Here is a 14,697-nt window from a genome sequence, read left to right as displayed (position 1 = left end):
TGGGGGCCGTGCGTCTGTTGCTGCTCTGTTCCCATCTGAGCAGCTGTGTCCAGCTCCGTCCTGGCAGCCCTGCCCCGTGAATGATCGATTTCTGCCCCAGGCGCGCCTGAGGTCCAGCCATGTGGCCTTTCTGTGCCTGGCTTGGAGCTGACCAGGCCTCCCAGCTGCGTGGCCCTCTCTGTTCTCCCCGCACGTCCTTCCCTACCCTTCCCTTCTCCAAGTGTCTGTGGCTTCCGTGTCTACCCGTGTGCCCTCGCCTCAGGGCTGGAGGCTGCCTCCCCTTCGCTGGTCCCCTCAGCATGATTTAGTGTGATGGCGGCCTCAAGGCTGGCATCTAGCACATGCTACCAGTAGGTTGGTGGGACGTTGTGGAGATGGGAACGGGTGTGCCCAGAGGGTCCAGCATTTCTTTGCGGTGCCCAGGTTCTACCCTCGAAGGAACAGCTGGCCAGGCCCTTTGTGGCCACCATACAGGGCGGTGCTGCCTGCCAGGCTCACGCGATGGTTGCTGGTTTCATCCCTGCACCTGGATGTGGTGTGCCAACAGTTGGGGTTGACAGGAAGTGGGGCTCCTTGCTGGTTCTGCATCTCGGCTCTTCCCTGTGGAAGCTGACACAGCAGCAGGCCCCAGGCCATGCCCGTCTCACAGTCGTCTCTGCTTCTAGGCCTGGTGCTTGCTGAGTACGACCAGCCCTACGGCGGGCTCCTGGACATCCTGCGGGGGGGCACTGAGCGCCTCTTCACAAACATCAAGGACACCTCCTCCAAGGTCATCCAGTCCGTTGCCAAGTGAGTGACAGCACGTGGGTTCTTTGTAGTGGGCATTTCCCAATCTCTGGGCTCTGTCCTGCCTCCAGACCTGGCAGGACCCGCACTCGAGGCTGTTGGTAAGTGTGTGATCGGCCCACAGACCTGGGGGTGGGTTCTGTGCTGTGTGACGGGGTGGCTGCTCATTTCTGCCCCTGCCATGGCTGGCGCTGGGCCACATGGGAGCGCAGACGCCATGGGCCTGCGTCCCTCTCTCCTCCCAGGGGGCCTTTTCCATAGAGACCGTGAGAGCCCCCCCCCCCCCCAGCCTCAGCGTCTCTCTCGCGCTGTGACAACAGTCGTCACGTTTGTGTGGTTTCTCGTCCATGGTGTGGCGTGAGTAGGGCAGTGGGGGTCCCAGGGACGCCTCACAAGTGCAGCCCCGCTTAGTTAAAACACTGGATTACTTGGGCTGGATGGGTTTGAGTGTGTGGGTGAATAAAGTCACTTTATGAGCAGGTTGCCCAGGGGAGCACGTGTGTGCACAGCCAGAGGCTGTTCTGTCATGCTGGACGCTGCCCTGTGGCCCCTGGGGCCACAATGTGTGAGCTGCATTTGCTGGGTTCCATGGGGGCCCCTCGGCTCTGACTAGGGAGGTCCATGGGAGCACCAGGCCACCGAGCCCTCGTGGGCACAGGTCTCCACCACGGCCCCCCTGGGTCAGCTCAGGGATGTCAGCACCCACAGGAGGCGCTCTCTCGCTGTTCTGACAGTTTTGGGGGATGGTCCATGGGCGCTGGGCCGTGAGTCTCGGTCCAGGGGTCAGGAGATTTGTTCTTCTGTGGTCACCACAGGTCTCCGATAGCGTGGAGACTGCTTGGCCTCGTTTTCCTTGTTCTTTTGTTTTGAGCTATGGTCATTGTATTGTGTGCTCACTGTTGACAGCACGGGTAGCCGTGCACACGTGGTGAGAGCATGTGCACACTAGTGTGAAGTGTGTGTGTGAGCGTTGTGCTGTGTTGGACTGCGTAACACCGCGTCCTCTTATCTGACGTGACTTTGTGGAATGAGAAGAAACTTGGTTTCCGCTGGAGGTTTCACCAGATAGGGCATCTGTTCGACCCTCCACGACATCCCAGGCCACACCTTGTCAAAGGAAGAGTCTACGCGCTTCTGGTGTGGGCTCTGCAGAGTCCCGTCCCTGGAGTCGGGAGTCGTCGGTCCGGCTGTGGCTCGTGTGCTGGTTATGGAGACAGAAAAGTCAGGCTGGGGGCCTGGACAGGACAGGTGGGGCTGCCAGTGACTCTCAGACTTAGCTGCCTTCTGCATGTGCTTTTCCACCGGTGTTTCTGATGATGGCTGACCTCGCATGGTGGTGCTATGTTGTGGGCCGCTCCACGTGGTTCGCCCCACGGGCCACCATCCCCTGCACTGTGTGCCAGCTGCGGGGCTGTCCTGCCCCTCCTCTCAGCAGGTGACGTCCTGGGGGTCTCAGGGCGGCGTCCTGGGACTGGAGGGCTCTGGAGTTGCAGCCCTGGGGTTGATGAGCAGGGGATTCTGGGACGTGCAGGAAGCTACTCAACCCTGCTCTCGAGAACACGCACACCGATTGGGTCTCTCAGGTGGGCCCAGCATTTCACGGCTTCTCAGTGAGACTCAGGGAGAGCAGACGATGGGCCGCCGCCACATGGATGTTGTCCGGGGCCTCAGCTGCCAGCCCTGAGGCCAGGGGTGGGTGTGGAGGATGGGTGCCCGTGGCCTCCTGTGTGGCTGAGATGCTGGAACCCCCACGGGGCTGGAGGGGAGGGCTGGATGGTGGCGCGTCTGTTCACGCTCTTGACTGCGGTTTCGATAAACAAAGGAATGTGAAGTTGTCTCTTGTGAAGGGTAGAGACAATGGCAGTGTGCTCCTGGATTTAGCTGATTTCATGACTGACTCTGGATTTGTGCGACTGTCTTACACCCCAAGTGGAATATTAACGTGAAGAAGTAACCCTAACAGCGCACATCAGGCTAGCAGCACTAGCAGAATTCCATCAGTGACTTGGGCGTGGTGGCCTGCGGACACCATCGGACGCGCCTTGGGGCGGGACGACGCTCAGCATTGTCCTGGTGTGACGTCGAGATCAAAGCCTAGACGAGGATAGACCAGAACGTCACCTGGTGTTGTCAGGACCGAAGGGTTCTAGAACAAGAGGAAAAGGATATGTGTCGGGATGCCAAGACCACCCCTGGGGTTGGAGGTTTGCTAGGGGACACACAAGGCTTGGCACAGTTGTCCTCATGGCGGTGATTTGCCACAGAGCCCTGGGAATAGGCGTGTGGTGTGAGTCTGGGGAAACCTGGCACGGCTTCCCAAGTCCTCCCCACTCTGCGGAGTCACGTGGGACGCGTGTGATTCCCAGCCCAAGCCACTACAGTGTATGTGACATGTTGTCATCCAGGGAAGCCCCCCAGGGACCCAGCACCCAGGGTTTGTGTCGGCTGGTCACGGGCACCCTCTGCCAGGCACGCACCAGGCTCCAGATCGAGGGAAAGCAGGTCTGAGCATAAACCACATCTTGGTACAAGTAGTCCGGGCACAGGGGGCCACTCTTACAGTTCTGGGAACAGTGAGGATGCTCCCGAAATTGCTGTACCATAGCCGAGGACCAGCCTGGTTAGCAGGCTTCTCTGTGGATACACGGTTGGGCCTGTGTAACTGTCTTTTGTCCAGAGTTCATGCTTCAGATGTGATTCAGAGAGAGTGTCTGAGACTCAGAAGCATCCAGGCTGGAGGGGAAATGTCTCAGGGACCAACAGACTCGGGTTCACAGTGAGTCTACCCAGAACCCTCGCTGGCCCTTTGTTTAACCAACCCACGGACAAAAGCAGAGCGTTGGACAGGGAATGGCAGAAGGCATGGTCCCAGCCCTTGTCGCAGCCGTGACGTTCACACTTGTAACCAAGAGTGCCTAGCAGCTGTGGTGTGGAGGGCCAGGCACACCTCTGCCCCTTGCCGGGCCGGCTGGCCGTGCTTGTAGAAGGAGTCCTCCAGATGCAGTCCAATGTGGTGAGCTCCAGGTCCTCTGAGGGTCTGGGGCCACCCCAAGGCTCTGTGTGCCACAGGAGGACCTAGTGAATGCCTTGGTGGGGGATACCTTGGTCAGTGTTAACAGACTCTCCAGGGCCTCTGAACAGCCCTCTGGTGGAGGCAGAGCCCTCACAGTAGGTAGGGTATGTGGACCCAGGAGTCTTGGGAGGCCTGTCCTTGGAGGAGGCCCAGCCCGGGCAGCCTGTGTGTGTGAGCCTGTGTCCTGGAAGCCAGGGCCTCGGGGGCCTGGGCCTGAGCCTGGACGTGTGGTCTCGTGGCTTCCTTGTGTAAGTGTGCACACACCTTTCGCACACATCCTGGAGCCTGTTCTAACCCTCGGCTCTTTTTCTGAGTTTTTGTTTTACCAATATTATATGTTATGTGTTCTGTGTGTTAATTCTTGTTTTGTCCTCCAGTGGATTCTTTTTGTTTTATTGGAGAGCACATGCATGCGGGAGAGTGGGAGGTGGGGAGGGGCAGAGGGAGACAGAGAACCTCCAGCAGACTTCCTGCTGAGCGTGGAGCCCAGTGTGGGGCTCAAGGCCGCAACCCTGAGATCATGACCTGAGCTGAAAGCAAGCGTCAAATTCTTATCCGACCGAGCCCCCAGGTGCCCCCGTGCTGCAGGAGTTGTAAGCTAGAGCACAGTGAGCCCGTGCCTCCCTTGGGTCTGTTGGCCTCCGTGCTCAGGGTCTTTTATAGCCCAGGTTGGAGCACAGTTTAAGTATGTCTTAAAACAGTTATTTAAATGTATTGTAAATATATTTTTTGATGGTTTTATTGTTGTACCTTTGGGTCTTTAATCCATTTGGACCTTACTTTGGTGGTTTTCTTGCCCCAGTCTCCCCCTCCACTGATGGCCAAGCCAGGCAGCGTTCCAGTCCTTTCTCTGGGCCCTCTTCCACTCTGCCCAAGAACATTGGCTGTTCTCACACATCAGTTTCTTGGAATGAATTCTGGAATCAACTTGTCAAGTTGCCTGATCGGTCACTTGGGTGCTGTTGCATTTTATCCACTTTATGGCCATCTCAGGGGCAGTTGATCTGCACAGGGCTGACTTTAGCCTCCCCCAGAGAGGCATCTCTGGGGTCCCAGGGCTCCTTTCCTGCCCTCTCGGATGCCTGCTGGCTGCTGTCAGAGGGTAGGCGGGAGGGGCAGCAGGCATGTGGGGCAGCAAGTCTGCACCAGCCGCTCGGGTTGCCTCTGGGTCCTGCTGCACCCAGAGCCAGCGGGATGGACACTGCTGCGCAGTCAGGCTGCATTGTGCCGAGGGCGCCCCACACTCCTCTGCTTAGCGGAGTCTGACAAAAGCCGTGAAATTAGACCTAAGTGAGTGGAGAAATACACCATGTGTATGTTTGGGAAAGTTAATTTTGGGAGATGGTATCAGTCAGTCTGTAAATTCATTGTAATAGAAATAAAAATTTTGATGTTTCTATCGATTTGGATCTTAAAGTTTGTATATAAGTTACCCAGAATTGCCAGCAGTGTGTTAAAAACTAAGAACGGGGTGAACCCATCGTGTGTCACTTTTCCTCAGACATGAGCGCTGTGCTCGTAGGTGAGGTGGTGGGTTATGTGGGGCTCGTATAAAGCCAGAGAACCTGGGGGTCTGGTTAATGGACGGGGCTGTGGCCAGCGGCATCTGCACGGGGGAGAAGAAGTTGGGTCTTCATCTTGTAACGGACAAGAGCCATTGATCTGATTAAAAGGTCTCATTGTCAGCAGCAATTTTTTAAAAAGATTTTTATTTATTTATTTGTCAGAGAGAGAATGCACAAGCAGGGGGAGCAGCAGGCAGAGGGAGAAGCAGGCTCCCCACTGAGCAAGGAGCCCAGTGCGGGGCTCAATCCCAGGACCCTGAGATCATGATCTGAGCCGAAGGCAGACGCTTAACAATTGAGCCACCCAGGCGCCTTATCCACAGCAATTTTCTAAAGAAGATTAAAATAGGGGCGTTTTTGTGATACCAGAGCGAGGTAGATTTCTTAAATGTAATAAAACTGCACCAGCCATGGGAACAAATGGTTCGTAAACGTGATTTTAAAAGCCCTCTATCCCCCTCTATCCATCAAAACACACTTCTTTCAAGTTTCCAGAAAGGGACAACCCTGATTGGGAGTGTGTTTGAACCATAAAACTCACAGAGGGACGGTGTCTATTACGTGCAGTAGGTCGTGGAGACAAGAAGCAGGCATGGAGGCAGCTAACAGGGTAGATGCCCAAGTTCGGGAGTACTTCGTAGACGCTGGAGAGTTGAGTCTTGTTGATCTGTGCTTGCGGTCTCTGTCTTGTCACGGGTGTGTGCAGACCGCGGACGCGCATCGCTGGATGGATGCCCAGCGTGTCGGTCCCCACCTCCCACGCTCTGCCCGGCCTTCTGTGCTTGTAATTGAGCCTTTCACGGGAGCCCCTCGTCTCTCCTTTCCTACTTGTAACATTTCTACTTTTTTTTTTTAACTTTTTTTACTGGCTGCTCCGGAGTGTGCAGTACACATTTCCAGCTAATCCACATCTCCTTTCAAATAGCCCCGCACCGCTAGCCCTAACCCTCGGGAGCGCCACGGGGACCCGTTGCGGGCATTCGCGGCGCCGCCACAGAAGCGCACACACGACGTGTGTCGTCAGCGCAGAATGTGTGCGTCAGCAAGCTTGTTGGCGCCTAGCTGCCATTATGATTTGGAGCAAACTGTTACTGAGTCAGCTAAGAATAAGAAGAATAAAAGGTCTTTTTTTACCCTCACTTCCTCTTTGACCTTCTTCTGTTCTTTATGTAGAGCCGAGTTTCTGACCAAAGCGTTTTCCTTCTCTCTGGAGAACTTGTTTTAGCATGTCTTGCGAGGCAGGTCTACTGGCAACAAATTCCCTCAATGTTTGCCTGACAAAGTCTTTATTTCTCCTCACTTTTGGAGGATAATTTCACAGGGTGCAGAATTCTAGGCTTTTCCTGGGTGTGTTTTTTCTCTCCACGCTACGTATTTTACTCTCTTCTTGCTGGTGTGGTTTCTGAAGAGATTGCTTCTGCCCGGTGTTCTCTGAGCGTCCTGGATCCGGGATTTGGTGTCTGACGTTAGTTTGGGGGAAATTCTCAGGTATTATCGGCTCACGTATTTCTCCTGTTCCTTCTCTCCCTCCTCAGCATCTCATGTTCCCGTTATGTGTACGGTACACCTTTGTGGCTGTCCCGCATCCTCAGAGACTCTGTCCTGGATTTTGTCAGTCTTCGTTCTCTTTGCTTTTCATTTTTCAAGGATTCTGTTGATAGATCTCCCAGCTCAGAGATTCTTTCCTCAGCTGTGTTCAGTCTAATCAGAGGCATTCTTTATTTCTGCCACAGTGTTTTTATCTCCAGCATTTCTTTTTGATCCTTTCTTGGAACCTTTATCTCTGTGTGCACTGTCCGTCTGTTCTTGTCTGCTGTCTGCTTTATCAGTCTGAGCCCTTAGCATGTTAATCGTAGCTGCTTGAGTTCCTGGCCCTCTGGTTCCAGCACCCCTGCCGTGTCTGATTCTGATGCCTTCTCTGTCTCTTGAAACTCTGTTTTTGCCAGACACTAGGTGCCGTCTTCCGTTTTTGTTCCCAGCTACCGCTGCCATACGCCTTCAGAGTAGACTAGCAGTCAGTTCGTATCGGGGCTGTGCCTCTCTGTCCCTTGCAGATGATAGCTTCTCGTCCACCTCTCCTCTCAACGTGCACGCGTGACGTGAGCCGCAGCCTGAGCCTCTGCCGGACTCGCCCCTTTTAAGCTCTGGTGACTTAACTGTAGAAATTTCCGGTAATAACCAGGGCTCTTCTTTTTAATTCCAGTTACGCAAAGGGAGATTTGGACATCTCTTACGTCACATCCAGGATTGCTGGTACGTTTGCCTCCGTTAACCATGAGAACATGCTTCTGATTCTTTCCTGTCGGAGAATGGCTCATGGGATGCAGGGCATGAGGATGTATCTGCTGGTGAAGGAGAGGTGCCCCTTGGGCAGCCGCTCACTTGCCCAAGATGTGGCCTGGGGCACCTGTCCCTTTGTCCAGTGTGTCTCCAGGCCCTGCCGTGGACGGTACCAGCGTTGACCCACCTTCTGCCCCTGGTCTGGAACTTTCTGGCACTCAGACCGTGAGGGGAATGATGCAAAGCACATGTAAAACTTGGGTCTCCAAACACCAACACCAGAGTGCCGATGCGTGAGGCCCCGCCGTGCTTCAAGCCCTCTGGCTGGACTTGCTGCCCCAGGAGGCGCTGTCTGGGGGTCCCAGAGAGTCGGTGGGGGTGGCGGGGTCTGTGTTCTGTCTGTTCCTGGCAGCTGTTTTACTGATCGGTCAGAGCTTTGGGGAGGTGAGGAGCAGGGGCCCGAGTGCCTGGCTGTCCTGCCTGTGGCTGGTGAGGCTACGGAAGAGCAGCCTGTGTGCCATGTGGAGGCCAAGTGCCGCCACGCTGTGGTAGCTGACGTGAGCTGCTCTCTCTTTCAGTGATGTCATTCCCAGCAGAAGGCGTGGAGTCGGCTATCAAGAATAACATAGAAGACGTGCGGTTGTTTCTGGACTCCAAGCACCCGGGACATTATGCGGTCTACAACCTGTCCCCGAGAACATACCGGTCCTCCAAGTTTCATAACCGGGTGGGTGGCCTGGGCGTTTGCCTCTCACCGCATGCAGTTTTCTTCCAGTTGGCCCTCAGGTCCACGTGTGGCATTCCCCAGCAGCAGTAGTGGCAGCAGGCGGAGCCCAGGGTCCTGGTGGGGAGGGGCTTGGGTGTGGCAACGCAGGTCCCCATGCAGCAGACAGCGGGAACAGGGGTTTTCTCAGGAAAGACTCCATGATGTGACCAGTGAGGAGACAGTCAGATGGGCTTCATTATGTCCCCTAAAGATTGCTAAAATCTAGGGTGCCTTGTTGCTCCTCACTAGTAAGGCCGTGGGAGGCCACGGGTTTTCTTAGTAAATGACCACATAGGACACAGACATTTGGACGGTATTGAGACTGACCCAAACACGGGAAAGGGCAGACTCTCCAGTCTTTTTGCCAAGTCTGCATAGCCGGGTACACATCCTGGAGCACAAAGCTCAGGAGCAGGGGCTTGGTGGCGTCTGTCCAGGGCCAGTGCCCGTGGTGCCCTCCCCCCACCCCCGTGTCTGCACCCCCGGCTGATGCAGGGAACCCAGGCCGAGCCAGCCCTCTGCCCGCAGGTCTCCGAGTGCGGCTGGGCGGCCCGGCGGGCCCCAAGCCTTCGCAGCCTGTACAGCGTTTGCAGGAACATGCATTCGTGGCTCCGGCAAGACCACAAGAACGTCTGTGTGGTGCACTGCGTGGTGAGTGTGAGGCTGCCCCATCCCTGCCCTTCATTCACCGTGGTGGTGGGGTACCTGAGAAGAAAATGTAAACCAGGAGAAATAACCCATGCACTGGGGGAGCTCACAATCTGCTGAGGGGACGGAGAGCAGAAGTGAGATCCAGGGCACCGAGGAGGGAGGCTGGCGGGGCAGTTGGGGTCTCCACACAATCACAGGCCTTGTCTGATACTGGGCGAGGCCCCTGGCAAGGTGTGGGAAACCTGCAGTGACCGCTCTGGGAGAGGCCTCCTCGTTCAGCATCAGGGGCACTGCCGAAATGTCAGCAGCCTGCTGGCCTCTTTAGAGCTGGGGTCTGTTGGGGACACACTGGACTAGCACTTGGACTCGTGGCAGGTCCTGTGAGGAGCAGGTTCTGCCCTGGTGTTTACAGCCGTTGACCCCGGGCCTGGCTGCCCTGGTGTGGCCTCTTTCACTCGAGGTAGCAGATCCTGGAGGGAGCAGCGGCTGCCTGTGCGTCATGAGACCCATGCCTTCTGTGGGTCCCCACTGCTTCTTGGGGAAAACTGCCTGCACAGGTGGTCCCCCTGCTCCTGTTGACAGAACACGAGGGGTCCCCACATGTCATTCTCTCCTCTCCCCGCAAGGCAGCACCTACGTGAGCCTCAACAGCCTGGCACTGAGGTCACTCTGCCTCATGGGACCCCCGTCTCTGCCCCTCCTTACTGTGGCTGAAGACAGGCCTTATTTCCAGTCTCCCACCTGCACAGTGAGGGTTTGTTAAGGACCCTCTATTCTTTCTGGACTCTGAATTCTACCCCCATCAGCTGTGTTTTCATAAGCTTCCAAGTATGTTCTAATCAGGGGAAGGCCCTGTGGCTGTTCTCTAGGGAGGTGTGTGACTAGGAAGCCACCTTCCTCCAGCTGCGGCTGTGTGAGCCTGGCCTGTGCCGTTTGTCCTAGGACGGGAGAGCCGCGTCCGCTGTAGCCGTCTGCTCCTTCCTGTGCTTCTGCCGGCTCTTCAGCACCGCGGAGGCCGCCGTGTACATGTTCAGTATGAAGCGCTGCCCGCCGGGCATCTGGCCGTCCCACAAAAGGTACCGTGTGTCCCGCTTTGGAGATGTTGTACGCGGCATCACCCTTGGCCGGATCGTAGCCGATGGTGCTGGGAGGTGGGAAGACTTAGGGCCTGCGTGCAGAAATGGGCGAGGCCACACAAGTCGGGAGAGTCTGTGCCCTCCCGAATCTTGGCTGGTCACTGGAGGGACACAGAGTTCGTCCTCCCATGGGACAGACAGGAGTCTGAGCAGCTTCAGGACAAGACCTCAAGGTATCTGAGAGGAAATTTAACTGATTAATGTGTGGACGGCACTAATGAAGAGGGTGGGCAAGACGCAGGAGCACAGGAGCACACGGTCACTTCAGCAAAGATAGGAACTGCGAGTCTCGAACGCAAATGCCGGACATGAGAAAGGCAGCGTTAGTGGAGGCTGCCCTCCACAGGCTCTCCAGCAGCTGAGGGAAGGGTCTCAGCCTCTGGAGGGCAGGGCAGGCGGTGTTACTCAGACTAAAGCGCAAAAAGGGATCTTGGGAAGGGGGCTGAGCAGCCAGGCCCTCCAGGCCGTCTCCGGCCGTCTCCAGAAGCAGAACCATGGGGGGCAACATGGAGACACAGTTGCCAAGGAATTCCTCAAATTACTGAGACGTCAAACCCCCAGAGCTCAGAGGACACGAAACAGGGTGAAACACTAAACAAACGTGCAGAAAACCCACTCAGCGCACGGACCTTCGTCTGCTGGAGACCCCACGCACAGAGAGCTTGAACCAGAGGGCAGAGGTGCAGACCACGTCAGAGCTGTTGTCGCGATCCCCAGGGCAGCCAGGAAAGGTTCTAAGTACGGGAGTAAGTCAGTCAGCAGAGGACATCAACAGAGTCATGAAAAGTGCTCACTTACTCTAGGAAGAGACCAAAGAAGAAGAAATGAACAGAAAGCAGTTAGCAAGACGGAGCAGTAGGACCCGACCACAGCAGCAGTCAAGCTCTAAAAGTGCCCATTACAAGGACCGTCAGACTGAAGAAAACAGCAAGACCCAGCGATGCCCTGTCTGGAGGAGCCCCGCTTCTGCCATCAGGACACAGGAAGCCGGCATCAGCCATGGAGGGGGTGGTGGCACATGTGCTGCGTGACGAATCACCACAGACTTAGCGGCTCAGAGAGCTCGCACGTGCCTCTCCGCCTCTGCAGGTCGGACGGCCAGGCTGTGTTGTGGTGTGAACCTCGCCGAGAAAGTCTGCTGCTCCCTGTCCGGTCCACTTCTGTGCTCACTCAGGTGGCTGGTGGGACTCACGGGTGTGGATGGGGTGTGGGCCTCCTGGCTTCGTGCTGTTAGTGAGGCGCCTGTGGGCCTCCTGTCCGTGGGGGAGAGCTCCCCGAGCACGTCTGCTAGCACAGTGCAGTATGTGACACGCTCAGAAGCCTCACACGAGGGCAGGGACAGATGCCTGGTGTGTGCAGCCCGCAGGTGCTGGGAAAACCACCCAGGAGAGCTGGAGGAGTAATACACGTGAGAGCCGATAGCAGGTTTGTAGAGCAGAACACAGAATTGAAAGGAGAAATGGGCAATCACGGTTGTAGCGCAGGCATCAACATTTCCTGCCTTGGCAGCGGAGGGACCGAGTGTTCAGATGGTCAGGTCGAGACAGAACACTGCGAGCAACCGTCTGGACGACCTCCCTAGACCCTTTCGCCCAACAGCCCAAATAGACACGTTCCTTTCGAGTGCTCACGGACCATTCAGTAAGAAAGATCGTATTCTGGGCCATTAAACTGCAGCCACGGAAGAATAGCAGTCACAGAAAGTGTTCATGATAGAGTCACACCAGAAGTTGGTAACAGACGGGCGCCTGGCTAGCTCAGTCGGGAGCGTGCAGCTCTTGCTCGGGGTCAGGAGTGTGAGCCCTATGTGGGCTGTGGAGATTGCTTTAAAAAAAGAAATTAATAACAAAGATAGCTGGATGTTTTTCTAAATTTTTCAAAATTAATCCACTTCTATATTACCCATGAGTCAAAAAAGCGTCAAGGGAAATTTTAAAATATTTTAAACCGAATGAAAATTACATCAGATTTTTTAGATGAAACTAGAGCAAACTGCCCAAGAAGAGTTAGCCACACTGAGTGCTCGCGTCTGTCAGGACCAGGTGCAGTGAGCTGACTGTTTGTCGCACTTGGTACTCCCGTTGTCAGGAGCCAGGTGTGGTGAGCCAGCTGTCCCACTGAGTGCTCGCGTCTGTCGCGAGCCAGGTGCAGTGAGACGGCTGTCCCACTGAGTGCTCGCGTCGGTCAGGACCAGGTGTGGTGAGCCAGCTGTCCCACTGAGTGCTCGCGTCTGTCGCGAGCCAGGTGCGGTGAGCCGGCTGTCCCACTGAGTACTCGCGTCGGTCAGGACCAGGTGCGGTGAGCCAGCTGTCCCACTAGTGCTCACATCTGTCAGGAGCCAGGTGCGGTGAGCCAGCTGTCCCACTGAGTACTCACGTCTGTCGCGAGCCAGGTGCGGTGAGCCGACTGTCTGTGGCTCTGAGTACTCGGGTCTGTTGGGAACCAGGTGCGGTGAGCCGACTGTCCCACTGAGTACTCGGGTCTGTCGGGAACCAGGTGCGGTGAGCTGTTTGTCACACTTGGTAGGTACTCCCATTGTCGGGAGCCAGGTGCGGTGAGCCGACTGTCTGTCACGCTGAGTACTCGCGTCTGTGGGGAGCCAGGTGCAGTGAGCCGACTGTCTGTCGCGCTGAGTACTCGCGTCTGTGGGGAGCCAGGTGCGGTGAGCCGACTGTCGCGCTGACTAGCGTCTGTGGGGAGCCAGGTGCGGTGAGCCGACTGTCGCGCTGAGTACTCGCGTCTGTGGGGAGCCAGGTGCAGTGAGCTGTTTGTCACACTTGGTAGGTACTCCCATTGTCGGGAGCCAGGTGCGGTGAGCCGACTGTCTGTCGCGCTGAGTACTCGCGTCTGTCGGGACCAGGTGCGGTGAGCCGACTGTCTGTCGCGCTGACTACCCGCGTCTGTTGGGACCAGGTGTGGTGAGCTGACCGGAGCTTCGGGAACATGGCAGGTGAGTGATGGGGCGTGCCTCTGGCCCCTGCAGGTACATCGAGTACATGTGTGACATGGTGGCAGAGGAGCCCATCACGCCCCACAGCAAGCCGATCCTGGTGAAAGCCGTGGTCATGACGCCCGTGCCACTGTTCAGCAAGCAGAGGAATGGCTGCAGGCCCTTCTGCGAGGTCTACGTGGGGGACGAGCGGGTGACCACCACATCTCAGGAGTATGACAAGATGAGGTAAGCTCAGAGCTCAGGGTCTTGTTGGCCCGATGGCCGTCAGATTCATTCAGTCTCCCTCCTCTGGGAGATTTGTAAGGGGAACCCTGCCAGAGCTGCGGAAAGGTGCCGAGGCCACGCCGGAGGTGGAAGTGGTGAGCAGGAACAGGTCTGTGAGCTCGTCCCGGCGGACAGGCACCAGGTGTGGGAGGTTCCCGTGACCAGTGTGCTGAGGAGTCGCTTCTGAGAAGTCAGTTCCAGAGCAGCACTCCCTCCCAGAATAATTTGGCAGGAAGACCAGCAAACTAAGAACGTGTGGATCTAGGCGTTGGTGCTTTAGGGGAGCCGGGAGTTCTTGCTGGGGTGCCTCAGCTTTCCAGGACCACTGCTCTCTGGAAAGCTGTGTGTGTGACTTAAGTGAACCTTTCCTCATCGTTCTGCCCTTTAGGGATTTCAAAATCGAGGACGGCAAAGCAGTCATTCCCTTGGGCATAACTGTGCAAGGGGACGTGCTTATTATAATCTACCACGCCAGGTCCACCCTGGGAGGAAGACTGCAGGCCAAGGTACGTGGACACTCAGGCCACCCTGGGCTGTCAGTCTGTGGGCTCTCGTGGATGGTTCTCGGGCCCAGTGTCCGTGAGAACGGCCTCGTGTAGCACAAGGCAGAGGGGATTTTAGCCCAAAACACCCAGAGTTCCCCATCCTGCGGGATGCTGTCTGCATGGGGCGTCTGCTGAGTTATGGCTTTGGGGCTGCCCTACCACAGACCCTGAGAAACTTCTTGTTGGGAGGGCGCTGTCCCACCGTCTGTGTCCACAGCACCTGGAGCTGTGCACGTGACTGAAGTCTATGTCTGCAGTGTGAGCGTGTGGCATCTCCTCCCCAGCTCCAGGCTCTCCTGTCTGCACTCTGTTCACAGGTGGCGTCCATGAAGATGTTCCAGGTCCAGTTCCACACGGGCTTTGTGCCTCGGAATGCAACTACTGTGAAATTTGCAAAGTATGTGGGTGTCACATGTAGACGAGGTCAGGAGGGTCACGTGCACAGTGCCCACCTGCTGTGCATCCCCTAGAAATGAGGCCTTGGACTGGACACTGCTGGGGCGATGTGGCTCATGCTTGGCTGGGTTGCCACACTGAACTCCAGTCTGAGGTCTTTCCCCACCTCTGAGCGGGCCCAGTGTCCAGTATGTATGCCTCCATCGGGCCATGGTGGCTGCCGCTGTGCACCTTGGTGACCTGGGGACTGGCCTGGTGCATTTCTTACTAGAATTTAGCTGT

At 56.4% G+C, this 14,697-nt stretch overlaps 1 protein-coding gene across 8 annotated transcripts in view; it reads left to right on the top strand.

Annotated features, from left to right (window-relative positions):
• Window positions 1-14,697, top strand: part of GAK (cyclin G associated kinase) — a 58,921-nt gene that overhangs the window by 28,636 nt on the left and 15,588 nt on the right. For all 8 annotated transcript variants that reach the window (XM_026485922.4, XM_026485920.4, XM_057309657.1 and 5 more), the window contains 8 exons: window positions 666-789; window positions 7,628-7,677; window positions 8,283-8,431; window positions 8,999-9,121; window positions 10,064-10,197; window positions 13,241-13,435; window positions 13,863-13,980; window positions 14,337-14,416. In XM_026485922.4, the coding sequence (XP_026341707.2) occupies window positions 666-789; window positions 7,628-7,677; window positions 8,283-8,431; window positions 8,999-9,121; window positions 10,064-10,197; window positions 13,241-13,435; window positions 13,863-13,980; window positions 14,337-14,416 (973 nt within the window). The remainder of the gene's footprint in view (window positions 1-665; window positions 790-7,627; window positions 7,678-8,282; window positions 8,432-8,998; window positions 9,122-10,063; window positions 10,198-13,240; window positions 13,436-13,862; window positions 13,981-14,336; window positions 14,417-14,697) is intronic.

The sequence above is a fragment of the Ursus arctos genome, unplaced genomic scaffold, assembly GCF_023065955.2.
Source record: "Ursus arctos isolate Adak ecotype North America unplaced genomic scaffold, UrsArc2.0 scaffold_9, whole genome shotgun sequence".
Classification (NCBI taxonomy): Eukaryota; Metazoa; Chordata; class Mammalia; order Carnivora; family Ursidae; genus Ursus; species Ursus arctos.
Note: the sequence above shows the minus strand (reverse complement) of the source record. Positions and strands in the feature narration are given on the sequence as shown.